This window comes from Neovison vison, chromosome 12 (genome assembly GCF_020171115.1).
Source record: "Neovison vison isolate M4711 chromosome 12, ASM_NN_V1, whole genome shotgun sequence".
Lineage (NCBI taxonomy): Eukaryota > Metazoa > Chordata > Mammalia > Carnivora > Mustelidae > Neogale > Neogale vison.
Window position 1 is genome coordinate 105781434 of NC_058102.1, and position 24146 is coordinate 105805579.

General features: G+C 55.7%; 1 protein-coding gene across 4 annotated transcripts in view; it reads left to right on the forward strand.

The window, feature by feature from the left end:
* IQSEC3 (IQ motif and Sec7 domain ArfGEF 3) overlaps positions 1–15611 on the forward strand; it is a 102916-nt gene extending 87305 nt beyond the window's left edge. The window contains exons 6-13 of one of the 4 annotated variants that reach the window (XM_044228013.1): positions 799–938; positions 2091–2216; positions 3086–3185; positions 3364–3525; positions 6305–6397; positions 8617–8666; positions 8753–8832; positions 12079–12156. In XM_044228013.1, coding sequence (XP_044083948.1) covers positions 799–938; positions 2091–2216; positions 3086–3185; positions 3364–3525; positions 6305–6397; positions 8617–8666; positions 8753–8827 — 746 coding nt within the window. In that variant the 3' untranslated portion in view covers positions 8828–8832; positions 12079–12156. Of the gene's footprint in view, positions 1–798; positions 939–2090; positions 2217–3085; positions 3186–3363; positions 3526–6304; positions 6398–8616; positions 8667–8752; positions 8837–12061 lie in introns of those variants that run through there. The other 3 variants (XM_044228012.1, XM_044228010.1, XM_044228011.1) reach the window with 3 other exon arrangements.
* Positions 15612–24146: the final 8535 nt, after the last annotated feature.

The window sequence follows — 24146 nt, forward strand, 5'->3', positions numbered from 1 at the left end:
GCAGAGTTGCTTTATTTTCCACTTTTCTCTCTTGTAAGAGAAACATACAGTCATTTAAAAAAAAAAAGCTTTAGTAAAGGTAGAAAGAAGAAATTTTTATTGCCTCTCTTTCTACCTCCTGAAGAAATTTGTTTCCATGCTGGTCAATTTCGTGCTACTATTTTTTTGTTGCCAGAGTGTAATGACTGTGAAGTAGGAGATGGACGTAAGGTCTCCTCCGCTTCTCTTCACCTGATGTCTAACCACCACCAACCTCCCACGCTCCCAGTGAGGGAAGAATTGTGTCATACATGCAGCAACTAATCATGGGGCACCAGGCCTCCGAGTGGAGGGGTGCGGAGGGTTCAAGAGGGAGGAAATCCAAGAGAGAACAAGCTAGAACATAGCTGTCAAGAGACTCTCATGGTGGGGACAGGGAGCAGGGTGGGGGTAGACAAATGCACGGAGGATAAGAGAACTACAGAAGCAAGGCACTGAGCAGGAGCATGGAGGCTGTATTTGGGGATGGGGAAAGAGGTAGGAGTGGGGAATGGAGGTTCCGGTCATGGAACAGCAGGAGATGAGGCTGCAATGTGTGTTATATTATAGTATTCTGGTGCCTGGCTCAGGAGTCCTTAATTCAGTAGGTAAAGGGAGTTGTCACTGAAGGCTTTGGAACAGGGACAGGGCAAAATCAAGGCCACCCTTGAAGAGCCTCAGTCTGGTAGGGTTTCCTCTCTCTGGCCCCTGGCCTCTAAGACCACCCGCCCTCCCTCTGCTTGCCTCCCTGACCGTTCCTTCCCTCTCCATTGCTGGTAGGTGTGGATGATGGTGCCGACATCCCCAGGGAGCTGGTGGTAGGCATCTATGAAAGGATACAGCAGAAGGAGCTCAAGTCCAATGAGGACCACGTCACGTATGTCACCAAGGTGGAGAAGTCCATCGTGGGCATGAAGACAGTAAGTGCCCCCCACAGAACTGCACTCACTCCATGGGGGTTGCTTCCCATGGCTGCCAGGCCCCCCACCTTGAGCCTGCTTCTGTCTCTTGTGTGACATCTCCTCCCATTCTTCTCCTTTCCTTTCAGAAACACTTTTGCATTATTTGCTCACTTCATAGTGATTGAATTCCCACTGTGTGGCACCCCCGCACCCACCCCCATTTCCTCTTGCCTCATTTCCTCGTGGCTACCAACCACAACAGCAGGAGGGCCTGAGCTGAGGTATTGGGAAAGACTGGCCAGTGATCTAGGGTTGAAGCATCAGGATGGCCCGATGGGGAGACTAAGGATGGGCGGGATGCTGAGCGTTCCTGAATGGTCCTACTGAACAGAAGACAGGAAAGAGCTAAAAAGCCTTCTAGACTCTGGTGTCCCAACCATTGGCTGCCCCTCAGTTATGACCTATGTCACAGGCAATATGGTCCACGCTGGTAATGACGCTCTATAGTTTACTACTCACACATCAGCAGAGGCTGTTCATGCCATAAATATAAAGGATGTAGAGTGGGTTCTGGTATTTCTTTCAACTTTCTCCTCCTAAATTGCTGACCCAGAAGCAGCATGGGGATGTCATCTGAGCTCTGCACTGGGCTCCTCTGCGCTGGGATGGTCCTTTTTGCCCAGACCCTTGATTGCTGAGGTCTTTTTTTTTTTTTTTTTTTTTTTTAATTTATTAGCTTGACAGAGAGTGAGAGCACAAGCAGGGGGAGTGGGGAGGGAGAAGCAGACTCCCCACTGAGCAGGGAGCCCAATGTGGGACTCTATCCCAGGACCCCGCGATCATGACCTGAGCCAAAGGCAGACGCTGAACTGAATGAGCTCCCCAGGCACCTCCATTGCTGAGGTCTCAGCATCTGCCTGGTCTGCAGGTGCCGCTGCAGTAGATGGTTACACACGGCAGATCCAAGGCCTCCTGGCCATCCCCTCCCTCTGGCACACTAGGATTTGGTGTGCAGGGGACAAGGGGACGGAGGTGCAGCCCTGCAGCCGGCAGCCTGGGTCGTGGAGGGCCCTCCACAGCCCTCCACAAGGTCCTAGAGGGAAACGGGTCGACGGTGGCCATATTTGAACAACCTGGACGCTCTTTTCAATGGCCACGCCCCTGCTCCAGGTGCTGTCCGTGCCCCACCGGCGCCTGGTCTGCTGCAGCCGTCTCTTCGAGGTGACAGATGTGAACAAGCTGCAAAAACAGGCCGCGCATCAGAGGGAGGTGTTCCTTTTCAACGACCTGCTGGTGGTGAGTGGACTGGCCGGGCCAGGGCACCCTGCGGCCCCTCCTCAGCCTCAGCCCTGTCCCCGGGGACCTCCTTCAGAATGCTGTAGTTACTTCTCTCTTTTGGTGGCTCCAGTGTCTCCAGGGCCCAGCTGGAGGAAGGGCGCTGAGGAAGCATTTGTGTATTGAGCAACTGGCTAAGTTTCCATTTTCCTTGGGGAGGGAGATGGAAATAACTAAGAAATTAACAAGATATTATCAAATTGGGAAGAAGGTGGGATAAAAGCAAGCAACGGTGAGGGGGGATTTGGTGCAGTTTGTTTCTGTTCGTTACTTGGGCTACTCAGGGAGGGGATTCCTAAGGAGGCCACATCTGAGTTGAGATGTAAGTAATGAGAGTAACCCAGCCATGCAAAAAGCTGCAGGGAGAGTTGCGGCCCCGGGATAGCATGTGCAAAGGGCCTGCGGGGGGACTGAGCTTGCCCTATTCAGGCCACGGAAAGGAGGACAGTAGGACCCAGCATAAAGCCAGAGTGAGGCCTGGAAAAGATGGGGAGAGGCAGGGAGTGTGGGCTGGCTTCTTCTAACTGCGGTGGGAAGAGCCACTGAGGAGTTTAGCAAGTTAAAAAAAAAAACGCCATATTTTGAGATAGTGTGTATTTATATACATGTGTATACACGCATGCGTATGTGTGTGGACACATAGATAGCAATGTGTATGCGTGTGTGTATATAGAAACATGTGAATATGTGTGAATGTAACCTAAGTGTACACGCGTGTTCACATTTCTTTGTATGCACTCGTGTGTTCCCCAGTGCCCCGTGCGTGTGTGCACCCGAGCACACACACACATGTGCGCTGTCAGTGCTTGTCTCTGTCCCTCTCTGAACAGATTCTGAAACTTTGCCCAAAGAAGAAGAGCTCCTCCACATACACCTTCTGCAAATCAGTCGGCCTGTTGGGCATGCAGTTCCATCTCTTTGAGAATGAGTGTAAGTCTCCCACAGACCCGGAGACGTGGCAGAGGCAGTTTTGGAGGGGAAAGTTGGAGGCTGGAGGGAGGAGGGAGGGGACAGGGCCCCCAAGTCCCTGGTCATTCTCCCCACGGGGCTGCCTCTAGCCTCTCCTGCTGCTGCTCATGGCCACGCGGGCCTGGGGTCTCCTTTCCAGACTACTCTCACGGTATCACCCTGGTGACCCCACTTTCGGGCTCTGAGAAGAAGCAAGTGCTGCATTTCTGTGCCCTGGGCTCGGACGAGATGCAGAAGTTTGTGGAAGATCTGAAGGAGTCCATCGCTGAGGTGACGGAGCTCGAGCAGATCCGGATAGAGTGTAAGGGCCACGGGGGGCGGCACGGGGGGGAGGATGGGTGGGCTCCCTGTCAGCAGGGAATGGAGGCTGCTTGGGGCAGGAGTCTGACTCCTACCCCTGCCCTGGAGTGAATGCGGTGGGGTGAGCCGGCCCCTCCTGTCTTCCGAGCCCTGCTCCAGGCCCACTGCATCTGCTCCCGTTTCTTCACAATTGAAGTGGGGGCTCGTGTGTGCACACCCACCAGGCTGTGTGCACACCCACCAGGCTGTGGGGCTGCATGTGGACCCCTGGGAGCGGAGGACCGGCTGTGTCTGGCCAGCGCGGCTGAGCCAGCTGAGCAAGGCAGCCATGCCCACCTCAATGGTCTTTGTGCCCAGGGGAGACATAGACCCCTGGATCCAGTCTGGTCACACCTTACATCTGTCTGCTTCATTTCGTTCATCTCTTCTCATCTAGAATCGTTCCCCAACTTTATTTTTTCACCATATGGTCTTTTTGAAGGGTCCTGCCTGGTTTTCTGACTCTCCCTCATCTAGGAGCTGTCTTTTGATTCCCCTAAGGAATGCCTGGATTCTTGAGTACTCCAATTCAGGCTTTTTAGAAACTCCGTGGGTCTCTCTGGAGGGGGAGGTGGTTTGCTAGGTAGCTTTGTGGTTGAGGAAGGGAGCAGCAAGGGCCTACAAGCTGTGCCCACTTGCAAGCTTTTCCTGCTGTAACATAGCCCTTGGCTTCAGACTGCCTTTCATGGGAAATCAAACAACCGTGGATTCAGAAACGAAAAGAGCAGATAGATTTCGGGTCTGCCTTCTATGGTCAGTTTGTTGGAAAGTGCTTCTCAATTAACTTAAACCCATTAGGCAATAGGAAAAGCAGAGGGACTTTGGGGGCAAGGCAACAACGGGACAGGCCAGTGCTTTTTAATCAGCGTTTTTGGAGCACCTACTACGTGCCGGGCAGTTTGCTTACAGCATTCACAGTGATGCTGCAAGGTGGTGCTCGTCCCCAGTTTACAGACCAGCCTCCGGGGAAGTTAAGGGATGTGTTTAACATCGGGCATCTTAGAAGTTAACATGGCACTTGCATTTAGGTCTGCTTCTGAGGTTCATGTACTTTCTACTCTAACGTTGACGAAAGAGGTTCCGTTTATAATAGCATAAGGAAACAGCTCAGTCAGGTTGGAAGAGAAGCCGACCAGCCCAGACTGTAGGGCTCGGAGGTGGGGGGGTGGAGTGTAATTTGCCCTGCTGTACTCTGCTGGCATGCTTGAGCTCAGCGGCGGGACTGGAGGCTCCGACATGCCACCTTGGCTGCTGATCTTGAACATTCTCAAGGACACACCCTAAAAGGTCACTTTTGTCATTGTCAAAATGTTACAGATGGCTCTGCCCCACCCTGGGGAGGCACAGTGCGTTGCTGGAAGAGGCCCCTTTGCCCCCACCTGCCTGGGAGCAGCATACCCAGCCCTCCCAAAGCACAAAGGAGTAGATATTGCCAGAATCAGTCTATCAAGAGCAATGTCCTTCCCTGCTGCCCAGAGGGCAGGGGAGCAGGGAGAGAGGCTCACCCACGTCTGTCTGGCTCTTCCTCTTCAGATGCAGAGAAGGGGAAGCAACAGCTAAGAAAAGATAAAGCATGAGCCAGGGAGGCAGGGAGGGAAGGAAATAGACAAAGGAAAATGGAAACAGCAGAGCCACCGTTTATTCCATGCCCGGCGCTGGGCTGCGTGCTGGCCCTCTTCTGTTATCTGATCCTTGCCGCCACTGCCCATGAGTCAGGGAGGCTTGTCCTCATTTTACAAATAAGGAACCAAGCTGAAGGAAGTTGTCCAAGTTCATACAGTCAGTGAAAAAACAAGATTTGCACTAAGTTCCTTGGACTCCTATAATTACAATGCTAATTTCTCCAAAGCCAAGACAGCCCCTCTCCAGGGAGAGACAACCCTCTGCTCAGCAGAAGTATGAAGTATAGACTGATGGTGTGATTCAGGCAGTCAGGACAACCTGGGCTGGCTTGGAGGTTTGCAGTCCAAGGCCCTGGATTATAGACAACTAGGGACACAGAAAATGGGACCCAGGAGAGCAGCTTTAATAAAAGGAACCTGAGTTGTATCTCCTGGAAGAGAGACCCTGAAGGAGTGATTGAATCATGTCTGGACCAGGCTTACAGTGTAGTGAGAGGAATCAAGGTTGAGGGCAAGGCGGATGTCCTGGGGGTTGGGCAGCCACCGACATTATCAGGTGGGGAATCTCCTCCCTGGGGGGGCTCAGCCAGCTGGGCGGGCTCTTTCCCATCGGGTGCAAGGGACGCAGGCTGGCCCTAACTGTCACTGAGGTCCTCTGTGCCAGGTGATTCATCCGTGTTGTCATAAAAGCTAATATTCACTGAGTACCTGCCATGAGCCGGGCCGCCTCCTAATGGGCTTTGGTGCATTTCCTCTTGAAATCTGCTTACCCACACTTGGAAGTGGGTACTGCTGTCCCCTCGAGTGAGGCATGGAGAGGTTAAGTAAGTTGCCCATAGTTGCACAGCTAAGAAGTCCCAGAACCAGGATTCAAACCCAGACTGCCCGCTGCCCTCTCCGCCTCTTATGCTGCCTCTATGACACTGGAGCAGCCGTTAGCACCCCCACAGACAGAGGAAGAAACTGCGGTTCTGGGGGGTCTCTAACTTGCTGTGAAGAGGGTGCCAGACTCAGGCCACATGTTAGAGCCTGGGCCAGGGAGCAGCCCCTCTCCCTGTTCTCTCCTTACTCCTCTCCCATCTCACTGTGGTTGAGGTTGGGTTCCTCTACATCCTCTAGGGGAGCTGGAGAAGCAGCAGGGAGCAAAGACGCTCTCCTTCAAGTCCAGCGGGGCGCAGGTGGACCCGCAGTCGAAGCAAGGATCGCCTACAGGTGAGCCCTGGTTCCACTCTGGAGTCCCAAACCCCAGGCCTGTGATGGTCCTGGGCCCACAGGGAGGCCACTCTCCGCCCCCAGCCTTGGGTTCCTGGGGAATTGGGATGAGGGAAGTGCTCATTCCCATGGTCATTTCTTTCTGCTCAGAGCTCCAGGCTAATCTCACGGGCCTTAGTAGTGGGAGTGAGGAGGACATCGAGGGAGGAACGTGTCCATTTACAGGCTGCCCTGAGGCCCTGGGTCCCTGTGAAATGTCACTATCCTCCCTAGAGAAGTGGGGCCAAGAGCCCAGACGCCTGGCCCCAGTGGGGGAGCCTCCCATGCATGCATCCACCCTGCATCCAGACTCCCCGGGGACTGCTGGGGTTCAGTGGGGGGTGGGAGGTGTAATAAAGAGAAACAGCTTGAGAAAAATTACTGCCTATGATGGGAGCCCAGTCAGGAGGACGGCAGAAGGATCTGGAAATCTTGGTCTGCCAGTCAAGTCTTTTCCCTAATGAGCCACAAGTGCTCCAGGCCAGAGTCAGCCCACCCCAACATCCAGATAAACCTTCAAACCCATTTTCCCCCGTGGTTTCTTCAAATTGACTTATTCACTCCAGACGACTCAAGCCGGTTTCAGATTTTGTTATCAGCTCTGGCCATGTTCTCTAGACCTGCTTCCTTTCTGCCTCTGACATCTTCCTACTTTTTACCTCTTGGCCTTCACCTTACCACCCCCCACCGCAGGGAGAAGTATCACCGCCACCCCCACTCTGCGGTCCCATATAAAAATCAGAGGCCGAGATGGCACAAGAATGAACTCCCATCCCAACAGACCTCCAGTAAACCATCCAGAACTGCTCACTGGTTAATTAATTCAGCCATTTATTCTTACATTGAACAAACACTTATCAAGTGCCTGCTGTGTGCCCCCTGCAAGCACTAGAAGACCAGGGTTCCGGCAAGACCGCGGCTTGAGCCGAGACACTCTGGTGGGTTTCATGCTGGGCCCCAGCCCTCGGTGACAGCCGTGACACCACGGTGCTGGGCCAGACAGCACTGCAGGCCTTGGTCACTCTGGAGATGTGATTCCTTTCCCAAGCAAGACCCGAGGCTCCTTTAGCTGCACGGGGATTCTCACTGTGACGTCCTCTTCCGCGTGTGGGTTTGGCCTGACATCGCGCATTCATAATTCTCCACCCGGCCTGAGTGTCCAGCCAGCCCCTCCATTTCTATCAGGTCACAGTACACGGGTCACTGCTTGTTTGCACAGCTGTGTAAACTCCAGAGCCAAACCTCAGCTGTGATTAATTACTTGACATCCCACCCCACTCTACAGCCCAGCCTGCCTCTTTTGGAAGCTGCACCCCCTGGTCAGGCCAGGATGCCTGTCTCCAGGGCCTAGTCCATCAGTCACCTCCTGCTTGGGGTTCTCCTCGGTCCCAAACAATGGTATAGCTCCCTCTTGTGCTACAGAAAGCAGAGAGATGGACCAAGCAAGGGAACTTGCACACACGGGAGCGCACACGCATAGACACACACATACACACATGGGCACACAGCAGTCAGAGGGGCTCCCCGAAGGGGCTGTGGGAGGCCTGATGAGGGTCAGGGAGGCAGCCAGGAGTGACTGAGCCAGAGAAAGCCACCACACTGTCCCTGGAGGCCCACAGGGTTCCTGGTGCTGTGCCAAGCCAGTGAGAATGCCCTGTAGGGCTCACACAGCCACACTTCCCACGCCAGGTCCTGTACAGGCCTCAGTTTACTGAATCCCCACCATAGAGCTAAGTAGCGGGGATAGGAACACAAAATGAACACTGCCTCTCCCTCAAGGGGCCTGCACTGGTCAGGGACAGGTTAACAGCAGAGCCTCCCTGTGTTACTGAGAGCCAATGGCACCATGAAACTGACTTTCACTGTCCCTATTGGGGAGGCTTTGACCATGGGTAAACGAGACTGAACAATGCTCACATAAAAACCATCAGAGATCCTGTAGTCTGCATGCTCAAGGTCACACAGCAACCAAGGAGCAGAATTGGGCTCTGCCTTTAGGTCCACCGCCCTGGGGCTGCGTCCCAGTCAGGAGTGGCACAGTACCCGGAGTCTTCTGTCCACACCGGCTAACTGCAAGGATGCTTGGTATCGGGGCGGGTTGGGGGGGGCGGTGGTTGGGAAAGGCAGGAATTTGTATTGGGCTGGGTAGAGAGTGAGCCCTGTGCTCTTTGCATTCAAAGCCAAAAGGGAAGCGGCGCTGGGGGAGAAGCCAGTGGAGAGCACGGTGGAGGTAAGTGGACGCCTGGTCGCCCAGGTGAGTGGTTCCGAGCCCCTGCTTGTCCTCCTTCTCACTGTCTCTGTTGTTTTTCTTCTCAGGTATTAATCAATGCCTCCCCAGCCCGACTCACCATTTTACCAATTTCAAGAGATACAATTAAAAGTTACTGCTAGCATGGGTAATGCCACTGTTCCAGCGCCTAATTAAGCCACAGCCCTCTCTGCCCACTCCCCGGCCGCGTGCTCTCCGAGGCCGAGCTCCCAGACTGACACCTGCAGACGATGCCCATGATGCCTCCGTAGCGACTCCGCTCACAGCCCCCCAAACCACCTCCCCAGCAGACTGCTCACTGATCCCCTAATACACGCTCTAGCAGGGAAGCCACCAGTCCTTCCCTGTGGGGTGTCTGTCCCCCAAAGGAGGGAGCTTGGGCCCCTCTGGAGACTCACCCCTCACGTCCAGCCCTAGGGACCACTTCCGGGGTGGACCCTGCCTGCCCAGCTGCCTCTTGGGACAGTTGGAGAACAGAGACGGGGCAGTTGAGAGTGGGGAGCTCCTTCCTGGACCCGCCCGTCTAACTGGAAAGTGGGCCAAAGGCGTAGGGGTGCATGTGGGAGCCAGTGAGGGAGAGCAGGGTTGGGTCACCTTGGGGATTTCCCTGAGGGGACAGCAGAGGTATCCGAAGACTCCCCACGTGGGAGGGGGATTCCCTCCCAAGCCACATAGGGAGAGGCTGGGGAGGTAGCCGCCGCAGCTAGTCCTTGCCAAGCCCCCAAGTGGGGGCCCTACTTAGAGCCCCCATAAGCCCCACTGGGCCCCAGTCCTCCCCCATTCTCCCCTCCCACCCCAGTGAACCCCTCACTCCTCTGCCAGGCCTCTAGGGATGAATAGCTTCTCATACACAGATACCTCCTTTCCCAGCCCCACCCCAAGCTGGAGGAGCCCCCACTTAGAGGGAGGGAGGAGCCTGCCCACCATGATGCCCCAGGGGAGCCCAGCTTCTTCCCTCTTTTCCCATGGCCCCCACCCCCCACACACCTGGGTCTGGAGGAGGCACCTTTACACGGAGGAGCTTCCTGCCCCAGCAGCTGACAAGCCCCCAGGGTGGGTATCCCATCCCGTGCCCCCTCTTCTCCCCATCTTCCTGCAGCTGCCCATTCTCTAGCCTTGCAGATAAACACACAAGGCTCCCAGCCGTCGAGTTTGTTCTCCCAGTCGAGTTTGTTCTCCCAGCTCTGCCCTGCCTTAGCCTGGCCTGCCTAGGGAGCACAGGCCATCTGATGGCCAGTCCTCCCCACCCCCCCACCTGCCAGAGGGCCACGTGGCTATCTGCAAGGCTGCCACCCCCAGCTAGCCCGGGGCCCTGCCAGCCTCTGCTCCCCTGCACAGAGGGCAGCCTCGCTGCCCCCAGCCTCTCAGCTGGACCCCAAGCTCTCTCGTCCTCTGCCCTCTCTCCAGCACTGCCTGGCCGAGCCCCTCTGGCAGGCGCTTCTCCATCTTCTCTGAGCTGTTCTGACCTGCTACTCATGATCCATCCTCTCTCTCTCTCTCTCTCTCTCTCTCTCTCTTCCCCCGCTCTCTCTCTGTTCTTCCATTAGCAGGGAGGTAAGAAGGGGGTCAGAATGAAATGTTTTGTTGTCACTTCCTGCTTCTCACTTACTGAGCATTAAAGATAAGGAATCCAGGCTGGGGTGGAGAGAAGGGAGGGGCAGGCAGTGGGGGGGGCGTCGGAAAGTAAGAGGTGATGAGGGGGCAGAGATGAGCCAAGAGCTGTGGGTTGCGTGAGGGAGGGGTGCGGGTCAGGAGGAGGAAAAGGAAGTCCAGTCTGGGTCTGGACTAGGGCAACTAGACACCAGCTATAAAATCTGGGGGATCAGGAGAGCAGAAGGCCTGCCCCCACTCTCTAGGCCACTTTTCTCTTGGGGAGTAACTCAGAATACAGGCAGATGGAGAAAGGAGCTGGTCCCCTCCAGCAGTGGAGGGCAGAAGCCTTCTGCCAGAGTGGGGATGGCAGAGGGCTCCCCAAGAAGAAGGTGGGCCCCAGCTATGCCCTCTGCCTACCCTGTGTCTCAGCAGAGCACTGAGGGACCGGGGAGGGGGACTCCTTCATTTGACTGGGGGGAGATGGATCTCAGCCTAGAAAATGCAGCCAAGGCTGGAGGCTGAGAGTGAAGAGGAGAGCCTCCAATGTGCTGAGCACAGCAGGGTTTGTGGCTATTGAAAGGGTAGACAAAACAGGGGCTTGGGGGATTGTGGAGAGGGAAGCAGCCCATGGGGAGTGCACGGGCCCAGAAGGGGGGGGGGTCCCAGAAATTGTTTCCTGTGCCAATAAATTCGGTTAGGAACCCCTGGTGTACAGCTCCGAGATGGGCATCTTGGTCTAGACCTGGCAATCAGGACTCCTCCACTCCAGCCTTGATGTCCCCCTCTGTGCTCTGAGAGCCCATCCTGGGTGGTGGTGGCCCAAGGACAGTAGGATGCCTCAGAGTGAAGGGTGTCAGCCACCTCAGAGGGCCAGGGGTTAGAAGGAGTTTGTGGCAATGTCATACCTACAGGCTGGGGAGCTGGAAGGTGAGGAACTAAACACATCCCACCCCCCAGAAGGCTTGAGCTTCTTTTCTCCCATTTCCCCAACCTCCCCCTGCTAGCGAGAGGAGGCCAGGTTGGTTCAGAGTGACCTCCATGGGTAGAGGGAGGGCATAACGATTAGAGTCCTTACTGAGGACCCTCTCCTGCAGTGGGACAAATTTAACCAGGATACAGGCTGGCCCAGAAAGGCAGCTGGGGACTAAGCTCTGGCCTTGGCTATCTGGGTTGCTTTTAGATTCATGGTTTTGGCCCTGGGGAAATCTAGGAGGACAGGGTAGGTCCAGATCGTCCCTTCAGAGGCCCCCAGAGCTCTGGGTTTGGGCGCCTTTGTGATTCAACAGGGCTGGTGAAGCTTCCCCTTTAACAAAGGGAGGAGGGGGCTTGAGAGGCTCAAAGATGATGGACTGTCCCAGTGTCTGGTCTCTGTTTGTCCTCGCCACAGCCCTGGGAGGCAGGGAGAGGGCAAAGACCACTGGCCTGTTTTCTAAGCTCAGAGGTTAGTAGAGAGGGAAGTAGAGAGAGGTTTACCCATGAGATGTGACCTGCAGAGGCCTGTGTCTCTGCAGAGCCCCAGGTGAGGAGAAAGGCCTGAGAGCCGAGCTCTCTGGACCACAAGGGGGGCAGCCCTTCTGTATGGCAGCTGGAGTTCCTCCAGGCCTGTGGGGAGGCAGCCAGCGCGGCTCAAGGTGAGGGCTGGAAGCAGCCGAGGGGCCCAGGAGACGAGAAAGGGCTGGGGAGGGAGGCTCAGGGTAGCCAGTCCTAGCAGCTGGGAATTAGTCTTATAACATTTCATGCTTCTCTGGCTGTTTCTAAACTAGGTGTCAATTCACAACAGGCTTCAAACGTCTCAGCACAACCCCAGGCTGGGGGCCGAGAGGGGAGCGCCGCCGCCAGACCCGCAGCCTAGCCCCTTGAGGGAGCAGCCTCCGCTGCTGCCGCCGCTGCCACCCACACCCCCTGGGACCCTGGTGCAGTGCCAGCAGATTGTCAAGGTCATTGTCCTGGACAAGCCGTGCTTGGCCCGCATGGAGCCCCTGCTGAGCCAGGCCCTCTCCTGCTACGCCTCGTCCTCCTCCGACTCCTGTGGCTCCACACCCCTGGGTGGCCCAGGCTCCCCCGTCAAGGTCATCCACCAGCCTCCGCTGCCCCCGCCCCCACCCCCATACAACCACCCCCACCAGTACTGCCCACCAGGTTCCCTGCTGCACCGGCGCCGCTACTCCAGCGGCTCCAGGAGCCTGGTGTAGACTCTGTTCCCCACTGCGCTGCTGTCCTGGAACGGCTGGCCGGTGGGGGTGGGGGGCCCTTAGCTGCCCCCAGCAGCCCCAACACCCCCTCGCTCGCTGCTCCCCACACTCCAGCACAATGCACTCCTGGCCACTGCTCACCATCATTTTGGAAAGAGATTCTCAATCCCAGGCGCCTGGGTCGGCCTCGCCCACCATGCTTCCCTTGGTCCTAAGCACCCCTTCCCCCTAGTCTGGGCACACCACTTCACTCTCCTGGGGCCCAACACAGCAAGGGACCCCTTCGTCCTGCTACCATTCTGGCCCCTTGGGCCCCAGACCGAGTCTGTCGGGTCCCAGGCCTCAGGCCAGGTGGGGAAAGCAAGGGGTGGGAGGCTTCCTCTTCAGCAGCCCCCAAGCGGATCCCCTAACCCCCGGGGATGTTGGCTGTCCTGGTCACATCCTCCCCCTCCTCCCAGGGCCTTCTCCCACATTCTCAAGAGCTGGGCCCTGCCTGTCTGGAGCTTCTCAGACTTCAGGAAAATTCTGAAGTTAAGAGGGAAAGGGAAAGGGAGCCCGTCAGCAGAGCTGTGGAATCGTAAGGCCATATAGCCACCAAACACACCTTTTAAAGAGTTTCCTAGTTCGCTAGTCCCAGATAGTGCCCAGCCAAGGTGAAGTGCAGAGGTGAAGACTTAAACATACTCATCTGAACCAGGCTCTTCCAGCCTAGAAGCAGACACGGAGAAGTGGTGGTGATTGCCCAAGGGACGGATGCAGCCAGCAGAGGTAGAATTCAGACCTAAGTCAGGGTTCCTTCTGGAATGACTGCCACGGCCGCCATGAGAGGTTTGGAGACAGAAGCAGGCGAGAGAAGCAGGTGCTGTAAAGGCACCGGCATTCCTCCTGCTGCCATTCCCAACCAGCCCGGCAGCCTTTAAATCCTGCTCCCCGTGCCTCCTCCAGGAAGGCGACAGACCTGCCTCCAGGAGGCATGGCTGAAAGAGCCCCCACACCATCACAGTTGCACAGGAGAGCCGAGCAGGGCTCACTAACCGCTGAACAGGGCCCACCAGAATCAGAGTGTCTGCTTTTGTGAGGCCCTGCGGAGCCGAGGCAGCCTGGCCTCAAAGCCCTTGGGCACTACGGTGGCCTGGCCCATCCCAGTCCTTTCAGGAAGTATCTGTCCCAAGTCAGGCCGGACTCTCCAGCACTGTGCCAAGAGTTCATTGCTGTCCTTCATTAAGATCTCCTCCCACTTGAAGCTCATTAGCAAAGCCTGCCCAGACAAGGAAGGGACTACTGGTTAGGGCTAAAGTGAATCTGCGTCTCCCTGACGCCTACCCCGTGCCCCAGAGGGAGTGCCCCGAGCCAGCTAGGAGACGCAGCATCCTCCCCCAGTCTCAGAGTTTCCAGATGACCTAGTTTCTAATGTGTGTGTGCGGTCACCCAGACGTCATATGATGTCACCCAGTGAGTTTATTTCTGGCTCTGTCTTTGTCAGCCCCGTTTCCATAACTTGTGACCAATTTGCCGCCTCCTCCCCGGGTGGCTGCCCAGCTGATCTCCTGTACTTGTCTCTCTCTGCCACCCCCCACACCCCCCGCCCCGTGCCTTTCCTGTAACAGGTGGCTACAGTCATAGCCTTCGGAGCGGAGTGGCTGACAGATGGAGCCCACAGATTCAGTCACCTCTGGTGCCCTTGACCAAGGCAGGGAATGCCCTTAAAAAAATGCAGGCCTAGACAGCATGAGTCAGGGTTGGGGGGACTCAGTGGGGGGAGTGGATGAACCTTGAAAGAGGGGCCAGGCCGAAAGAGAGCGGTAATTATGCTGGGTGGCAGGGAAGCTGCCTAGGAAGGAACAGGAGCTCTGAGATGGCTGTGTTCACTCGGTAGGGACCGTGAGTGCCAGGGACCTCTGAGAAGGGACACCATCCCAACTGCTGGACCCCTATTACCTGCCCACCCAGTGCTTCTGGTTGGAAAGTGCCCTCCTCTCTGTTGACGGGCACACAACCTCCGTCCCATCTCTGCTGTGGCCCTGACTTTCCAGGCCGGGCCCAGCAAAGGTCTTAGGGCTGAAACCATGCCTGGAGCCTCTCTCTGAAGACCAGATGCCCAGGCATCACAGAGTCCCTTCCCCAGGTAGGGGCTTACCTGCTGTCACTGGGGTGCTTACCCTGGGCCCCACTGGCAGCGCAGGGAGGCCCGGCCTACGAGGCAGATCAGCCTGGGGTCAGCAGCACCTGGAGCCAAGCCTGGGATCTGAGGGGCTTTTAATTCCTGATGGCCCCCCTCAGTGTCAGGAAAGCCAGACTTCCCACTGGCTCTAACTGCCCTCCTTCCATCAGCCAACAAGCTGAGGTTGGGACCCCCCTCATTCCCTGTCCCCAGAGACGTGGGACAAGCCTCCTGCTCCTCCCCATGGCAGCATCAGGCCCCAGCCCTCCCAGAGGGCCTGGCTGGAGGTGCACTAGGGCTCCCTGCTCCCCGAGGCAGTCGGGGGGGGGGCAGTGGAGTGCGGACTGGGCCCCCAGACACAGTGTCCTGAGCACATCCCCCATGACCCCAGGATGGGCCCACTGGATCAGCTCTCTAGGCCTTACTTTAGGGGACCTGGGCCCCCTCTCAGTGGTATCCATCCAGTCCCAGCTTCAGAAGCAGGAATGGGAATGATTAACAGTTTTCCCACACAGTTTGTGCAAGTCCCCCACTGGAGCTGGAACAAGCCCCCGCCCCCACCCTGGCAGCTTGGCCTGGAAGCCTGCTAGTCTCCAAGACACACCTATCAATCAGACCTGGGCCCTGGACAACCCCCAACCCCCCGCCGACTGAACCCTGTTCCCCCACAGCCTGCCAGAATGTCTCTTTGCATCCAATAGGCTTCCCTGGTAGCCATCTGTCCATCTGTCCCTGTGTCCTGCTGTACAGACCTTCTTGCTGAACATCCCCCCACCCCCGCCCCAGCCCCCCGCATCTGCCCCTTCTCCTCGTTGGAGAGAAACCTCTCTAGGGAAAGGCAGGATGGCTGCACCCAGCGATGAATCCAAATGGCAAATATTTTGTAACAAAATAGCCCAGAGGTATTTTATCTGTTCAATTCATAGAGTTTTAGAGATTATATTGAAATATGTCACTTGAGCAAATTGCGTTGGTTCCATTTCTCTCAGAGGGAGGTCCTACCTTGGGTCTGAGCGTCCGGTTGACCAGAGTCCGAAGCCAGAGGCTGCTGTGCAGCCCTCAGCCCCGAGGGCTTTGGGGGGCAGCTGGATTGCCAGGCTGCTCTCCTCTGGCCACAGCGGTGTCACCTCTGACCCCACGATGGGGTAACTCGGTGCCACCATAGGACACGGTTAGGAAGCCCCATCCGAAATAAGAGTTGGGGGCTTGTGTGGGAGTCATAGGATGGGTCAGAGCTGGGGGCCCCAACACTCCGCGCCGCCACACTGCGCGCATGCGCATACACGCGTTCCCGCAAGCACCTTTCAGCCAAGTAAGAGAGCCACTAACAGTGGAGACCCGGGCCACGTTAGAGGGAAGAAGCCCTATGACCTCCAGTGTGCCTCCCCGCAGAGAGGGAGAGGAGGGGTCAGGACCCCATCTGCCGTGCTTGGCCTTATGCCATGGAGAGCGGGGCCGTGTTGGGGTTCCCAGGTCCCACTGAACACATTTGATCATCAGCCTCTGAATGTCTGACCTTCTAATCACAGGTTTGCTTTGACCAGCCCTGGGGTAGAGAGCCCTTCCGGAGGTGGAGGTCAACAGGCCAGAGGGCCCAGTCCGACAAGCTGCACCCAACCACGGAGTGTGTGGGGCAGACGTCTGCAGATTGCAGGAGGGGACTCCCAAATTCTGCAGGAGACGACAACAGCATCAGGGTGGAGAGGAGAGACAAGGGGCTTGAGCGAGCATTCACTGCTATGGACAGGGGCTTCACAGAGAGCGATTTCCCCTGGCTGGGGAGAGAGGACAGAGCCTTGCAGCAAAGCCAACGTCTCAGAGGCAGTGCACCGTGGGATAAGAGTGACTGGCCAGGGTTGGGGGGTCCGGGGACACCTGTAAAGAGGGTGACCCACTCTCCTGGTGACCAGAACTCTGAACACCCAGAAATCCAGGCAGCTCCCCAGGCTGGGGCCCGTTATCCCCAGTTCAAGTAAGAAGGAACGTGACCTCACCCTCCTTCCAGGAAACGGGAAATTCCAGGAGAAGTCTGGGGCCAGCAATGACCTGTCCCATCCTGGGAACTCTCTGACCCAGGAATCTGAGGACGGGTCCCTGGAGAGCACCCCTGAGGGGACCCAGTTCAGCCCAGGCCTGGGAGAGGGCTGAAGGCCAAAAGGGCTGCTGCTGTGTGGGAACACAGGGCGGCGCCATCCTCCAAGCCTTCTGGCCCCTGAGGTCGTCTGGAAGGAACACTCTTTCTCTAGTGGAAGAGGGAGACCACGGGGCTCTAACAGAAGCCCCGTGGGTCCCTTGGCCAGTGCCTCTTCCTATAGTGATCCTTGAGCAGGGAGAAACTCCTCAGCCATTGATTCAGAATGTTTCCAATAAGGGGCACCTGAGAGCAATGGCCCAGAACAGGACAGCAGCGTGAGAATTCAGGGAGCAGTTAGCAAGGTTAGGAAGCCCAGCATGCCCCAGGCACTGGTACGGGTGTGGGGGGCATCCAGTGAATGGGACAGACAAGGGTCCTGCCCTCCAGGAGATCACACTGAGCGGTGCTGTCACAGAAACACAAAGGGACCAGCTGTTTTCACAGAGCAAGTGGTGGCGCAGGAGAGGTGAGGGGGAGATGGGGAGGGGGTGAACAGTCAAGGAAGGCCTCTGCAGGGAGCCAGACACAGCAAGGTCAAGACCAGTTCCGAGGACAGGGGAGCAGTTCAGGGGGCGGAATGACCATAGCTCTCTGAGGCAAAAACAAAGACGCTCTGCCACAGGACGGTCTCCTAATCTGCGAATGTCCTGACATGAAAATTCTTACTATATCTTCCTGAAATGCATTTAAAGGACCATCTCGACTGAGGAAATGATAAAATTGGGCTTCTCCTGGGAAACTTCAGTTGGCGGGGCACCATCATCAGTGGGGAAGGAGGGGGCTTGGACACAGGCTGGCAGGCACTTCCAGGGGCTGGCCAGGTGGGGACAGCTACTGTCCAGAGCAAAAGTTGGTGCGGAAGAGCCGCCTGCCGCCCCCCACCCAGGGCCCAGTGGGCCAGCTCGCAGCCCTCTGTCCACCTCCTCCCTGTCACCCCATGCCGAGGAAACTCAGATTTGCTTTTTAAAGTAACAGGATGGATTCCACGGCCCATTACCCACAAGACCTGGGTTGGCAACCTTTCTGACCTCAGCATGAATTACCCAAAACTGTGGTAGGGTCAATTTCTCATCTCGCAGGGCTGGCAGAAGGGACCTTGGTACGCCTCCCTTCCTTCCCCAAGCCTTGACAGACGGGGCTTGTTGACCACTGCTTTGCAGGAGTCCCCATCAATCAACAAATGTTGGCCCCTGGGATGAAGTGAAGAGGCCGCCCACCCCAGGTGTCCTTCCTGAGCTGCCCTGAAGGAAGCTATTTGGGACGGAGGTGGTTTTAAAGCAGGTGGCACAGGCAAACTCTATGGACTGAGGGACCGGGACCTAGGAGGAAGCCTGGCGGCAGATGCTTGTGCCCACTCTTGTCAGATTGCTTGTGGAAAATGGCGCAGGAGGACGCCTCACTGTTCCATAGCTCACCAATGCTGTGCCAGGGCTCAGGAGGATGCCTCACTGTTCCATAGCTCACCAATGCTGTGCCAGGCCGATGCTCACGGCTGCTCCCTCTTAGGGATGGGTCCACCCTGCTCTGGTACCCTACTGACCCCTGGCCCAGGAGCTCCCCTCACTTGCTCTACTCAGCTGCCATCAGCTCCCTCTCTCCTCTGACCCACAGACTGAGTCACTGAGGTACAAGAGAGCAGCCAGGGTCACAGACAGGGAGTGTCTGGGGAACGGGAACTGAGGAGAGCTCTCCATCCCAGGACAAAGCATGGCCCCGAGAGGCCACCACCACCAGGCAAGTCTTCACAGGGCAGGGTGACGTGTTCCCTCCAGGAGAATGTGGGGCCCGACAAGAGCACCGTGGCCTGAAGTGGCAGCCTGACCTCTTATCTGCTCCTCTCCCCTTCCCAGGAAGGAGCCAGACCCAGGGAGAGGCCCCATGTTGTTCCAGCCTGGAGACAGAACCGGTCCCACTGGGAAAATTCCATTCTGGAAGAGACTGGAGGATGAGGGAACTGGGCTCAGGAGATGAAGGGGTCAGATGAAAACTCTTTCCTCACCCTCTCCTCCCATCCCTCCTGCAGGTCTGGGTGGCTCCTTTCCCTAGAGAACCAGGCGCCCTAGACCCACTAGCTAGCCCTGAGCACCTCTGAGTTTCCTGCTTCCATGACCCTAAGGAACCTCAAGGCAGGCTGTGGAGAAGTTGTGGGAACCAGCTGTGGAAAGGCAGGAAGCCTCCAGGAGAGCTGGCTCTTATTCCACATTCCCAGCTTCCCTGCCCCCAGAACCCCCAATCCTTTCTCCTTCTAAGACGTCCAGGCTTGGAAGTGGCCTCCCTCGCAACCCCCCAGGATTGAGGGAGCCTAGTCCACCATCTCAGGGAGCCACAGAGTCCCCGAATGTTGGACCCGGAAGCAAACAGTTTAGTCAGTCCAACTGCTATCTCTGACAGGATTGTTCCCATTAAGAAGTTGAGGTCTCAAAAAATTAAAATAAAATAAAAAATAACAAAACAAAACAGGATAATCTTAAAGGCAGTAGGAAAAAGGAACTAATCAAGACAAAAGCAGAAACAGAGAAACAGAAAAGATATACACAACAGAAAGGATTGACAGAAGCAGAAGTTAGTTCTAAGAAAAGACTAATCAAATTGACAAGCCTCCAATTAGACTGATCACGACAATGAGATTTGGCACAGATAAATAAACTGAGACAGGAAGGGGCACATAGCTACCAATCCTGCAGAAATGTTTTTATAAACAGAATACTACAAACCAGCTATAAATAAACTACACACTTTAGAACATGTTTGAAAATTGTCATGTAAGATGAATACGATCTTTGAAAAATACTTTACCAAAACTCACTCAAGTACAAATGGGAAATTTGAGATGAATGGTCATTAAAGAAATTCGAGCACGTGTTAAAAAATCTCTCTGCCACCTCCCTCCATGGAAACAACGACACAAGACCAGGCCAAATGGTTCTACACAATTCTACCATACATCAAGGGAACAGAAAGTTCCAACCTTTTATTAACTCCTTCAGAGAGAGGGAAAAGAAAGAAAATGTCCAAATGGCTTTTCACGAGGCTAAAGTCATCTTAAAAACAAAAACGGAAGTAGACAAGGCAACATGAGAAAGGGAAACTAGAAGCCACTCTTGCCTCTGGGCATATATATAGCTAGAATATAGCAACTCCAAGCCAAATATTAGCACACTGAATCTGGCAGTGAATAACAAAGACTATGGTAGACCACCACCAGCTTAGATGGGTCCTGGGAATTAAAGATGGTTAAATATTAGGAAAAAACCCATTAATATAATTCACCACATTAACAGATTAAAGTAGAAAAATGATATGATCATTTCAATTGATGCAGAAAAAGCAATCAATAGAACTCAACATCTTTTTTTTTTTTTTTTACTTTCCTGGAAAACCATAAAGGGGTATACAACTGTGTATCGTGGAGAGAAAGGTAGACCCTCTTGCTCCAAAAGAAATAATTTAGCCATCTAATTTGCACAAAAAGTCACATTTCAATCACCCCTACAGAAAAGAAAGGTCCTACCACCCACTCAAAGGTCTTGATTTAAAACAAAACAAAACAAAAAACAGCAACTTTGGAACAGATGAAAAGTCATAGCCTTGAGGCTCCTCTCCTGGGGACGGTCCTTTCATCAGCAGACCCCCTCCAGCTGAGGACAGACTGGGTGTAGGCCATGTTCATGTACTCCCGTGGGCTGGGAGCAGAGCCTGGCCCTCCGCAGCCCTCTGCTGTCCTCCTGACCTCTCTGTGCCAACCGCTGGCTAGCAAGCTTTTCCTCCCTGTCAGATCTGATCAGCCCGCGTCACTTTCTTGAGCAGCTAAACTCGCAGGGAATCCACGTGCCCTGGGCCACCGGGGAATGGACGCGTGAGGACCAGGGTGGCAGGCCGGCTTCCCCTGCCTCAGAGCAGGGAGAGGAGGGCAAAGCCCAGGGTCCGGGCAGGGCTTTGGAGGGCCAGAGGTGGTGAGGATGGGGGAGAAAGGCAAAGGGCTCAGACGGGAGGAATCCCAGGGAGTACTGAGGGTCGCCTCTGATGAGGGGTGGCACCCGACCCCCTCAAACAGGGAGATTCTGGTGTGCAGGGGAGTCAAGGATCCATATTGGTTACCTGCTGGTGCATAATAAACTGCTCCAAATTCAGAGCCCACCTGGCTGGACCTTCCTGACACAGAGCCCCTCGTGAGGTTACAGTCGACACCAGCCAGGCCTGCAACATCAGCCACCCTTCTTTGGTCCCTTTTGAAGGACCCCCCTCCACAGTGACTCAGTCATGTGGCTGACAGGTCAATGAGGGCCCTTGGTCCGAGGCCTCTGTTCCGCCCACATGGGCCTCTCTGTTGGGGTGCTTGAGTGTCTACATGGCATGGTGACTGGCTTCCCCCTCCCCTCCCCGAGTGAATGACCCAAGAGGTCAAGACAGAAGAAGTCACTTGCCACGATTCTGTCACACACACTGTGGATCAAGGGTGTGGGTCCCAGGAGGTGGGGTTCACAGACAGCCATCTTGGATGCTGGCTACCAGGGTCCTGAGCAGAGAAGGAGGAAGGGGATAGACTGGAAGCTTTATTCAGAGAGCTCCTTCTATCCCCTGGCTGTTTGAAGACAAGGTGCTAGCCTTTCCAGTGAGCTGACCTCAAGCCTTGTGATTATGATACCTCCCCACAAAGCCCCATCCTGGCTCTTTCCTCCAAAACTTCATACAGCTCTCTTCCAGGGCATGTAGTCTAGGTCCCTCTGCCCCACCATGCTTCCCCCTAATGCTATCTGATTCTGCTTCTTTCTCCTGCCCCAGTCCCCATTCCTGTAACCCTGTCCCCTCTCCCCCCACAGCCAAAAATCTTACAAGGCTGAGAGATTGGACATTACATTCTCTCTCTCTCTGTCTTTCTCTCTGACCCAGTTGGGGGAGTTCTGAGCTGAGGGCCCAGGCAGCACTGGAATGGAGCAGAAAGGGCAGAGCTGTGCCTCCTGTCGACAGCAACAGCAGAGGCAAGAGACCAGCCGGAAGTCAAGGGTCAACCTCAAGGTGGCCCATACCTTAAGGATGGATTTGAGCAAAGAGCTGGACGTGAAGCCCAGATAGTTCTTGGAGGCCCCAAACCAGGGCCAGCTACCCTCTTCTGGGGCTCCGCATGGGATGGGGTGGGGAAGCTGTAAAAGGGGGAAGCCAGGCTAGATAGGGGAACAGTTTCCCCTAGTCAGGCATCTTCTGGCCCAACACACACAGACCACAGCCTGAAATGGGAAGTCAGCTCCCCTGAGGTCAGAGGCTCCAGTGTCAGCAGAGTTCAAGGCCCCTCTCAGTTCCCAGAGCTCTCCCAGCTCAGGGGTATGGGGCGGAGGGGGCTGGGCTCGCCTGAGCCCCTCCTCAGCTCCTGCACCGGGCAGCGTCTTGACTCTCAGGGGAGATGGGACGGGGAGAGCCAAGTCCAAGCCAGCACCAAGACCCAGCCACGCAAGGGGGACATACAGGGAAGACAAAGTGAGCAGCTGGGGACAGCAAACCCCAGCTTTAGAGGGTGGGCTCCCCAGAATCCCAGCCTGGGGGTGGGGAGGGAAAAGCAGGGACAGTCTTAGCCTCACAACATAGAGGAGTGCCAGTCAGATAAAAATGCTTTTGCCTAAAATAAAGGAAGGGGGAGGATGATTTCTCAGCACATCTGGTTGCACTAGTGGGGTTGGGAGGCAGGAGAGACCCCAGACTTCAGAAAACACAGCCCACCCTGCCCCTAGGGGCTGCCGTGCACTGACATTTTAGATCCAGCTTCGCAATTAAACTCAGCCACCATCTTTCTTTGGACAAGAGAAGAGTCTGGGTGGGAGGGGGAGGTGACCCAGGTTTAATAAATTGCATCAGAGGGTCTACAGAGTGGGAAGTTCATGAACAAGCCATGAACTTCCAGCCCTTCGGAGGTGCTGGGACTCCTGAGACCACTTGTGTTGGGTCCCTGTCCTGCTCCAGCGAGGGTTCCAGTGACCTCCCTTGCGCCGAATTCTCTGTTCTGCTTGGGCACCGGTTATGAAGGCAAATGCTTTCAGGCATGAATGTGTGAAAAGATCAGGTATGAGTAATAGGGACTTGGCTGGGAGGGGGGTCTGTGGCAAACTGGAGAGTGCCTAGAGGTGTCCGCCGTGAAAAAAGTTGTTCTTTAAATATCATAGTGGCCAAACAAGTCATGGTTGCCTGATCGGGCCACCAGTTTAAAACTTAAATAGTCTCGAGGAGATGAAAACAGACCCCCAAGTTATGACCCTACAACCCACAGAGGCATAGCTATGCTCTTATGCATACATGTGTATGTAAACACACACACTCACGCACGCACAGCTGAAGTAGTGCTCTGGACACTTGAGTCAAATTCGTGCACATTGCCCATCTTGTGGGCCCAATGAGTGGCTTCCCTGAAGTCCCTTTTTCTCTGGCTGATGTTCTCTCCAGCTGCAACCAGCCCCCACCCCGCCACTTCCCTCACCCCCATGCGAGAGCAGAGACTTTCCTGGACATGCTGGCGAGCTTAAAGCCAGGGGATCTGGAGCAGCTGAGAGTCTTGATGAGTTGATGTGGGGACAGGACAGTGGTGTCTGCCGTCTGCAGAGATCAAGACGGAGGCTGAGGGCCCAGGGAGCTGGGGAGAGCTGGTGCCCCACCGCTGTGCGGAACAGGACAGCCACCCACAACAGACAACGCCATAGCCCAGACTGAAAGGGGGCCAGGCCAAAAAGCACAGCACACCCTGGGGAGGAGGCAGGGGGCTGAGGAGCCTGGCCGGCCTCAGCCCCCATGCCCTTGAAGCTGGGCTCCCCCAAACCAAACCAGCTGTACTGGGGAGCCCCGCTGAGGCCACGGGAGGAGGACACAAGAAGTATTTAGTTTCCAGACAGCGTGAGCTTACACAGGAAAGAGATGCTCAGCTAGCCAGCCAGCGAGGGCAGGGGTAAGAGCACTTTCCTACTGCTCCTATGGGGAGCTCCAGAGGCTGGCAGGGCCAGGGAAGGCGGCACTGCTCCCATCTGCCACCAGGCGGCAGCAGAAAGCAGCACACCTGCTCCACAGGTCCCCTGGAGTCATTCAGGAGAGCTGTCAGGCTGAAGCAGTTTCTCTCTATGGCTTTCTCCTGGACCTCCTTCTTCACCCACTAACTAGTCTGACCAAAGCGAGCACGGATATGCAAAGCAGTCCAAGGGAGGCTGAACCCAGGGGTCTAGACATCTGCTTGTGCCCAGCGGGGAAGCCCTGACAGATCTGGGTGAAAAACGCTGGGTGCTCTGAAGATGAAATTCACCCTGGTTGGACCACAGATTTTTGCTCTGGCCACCAGCCACTGGCTCTGGGTGACATCTATCTTTGCATCCCTGCAGAGGGCTATCTAT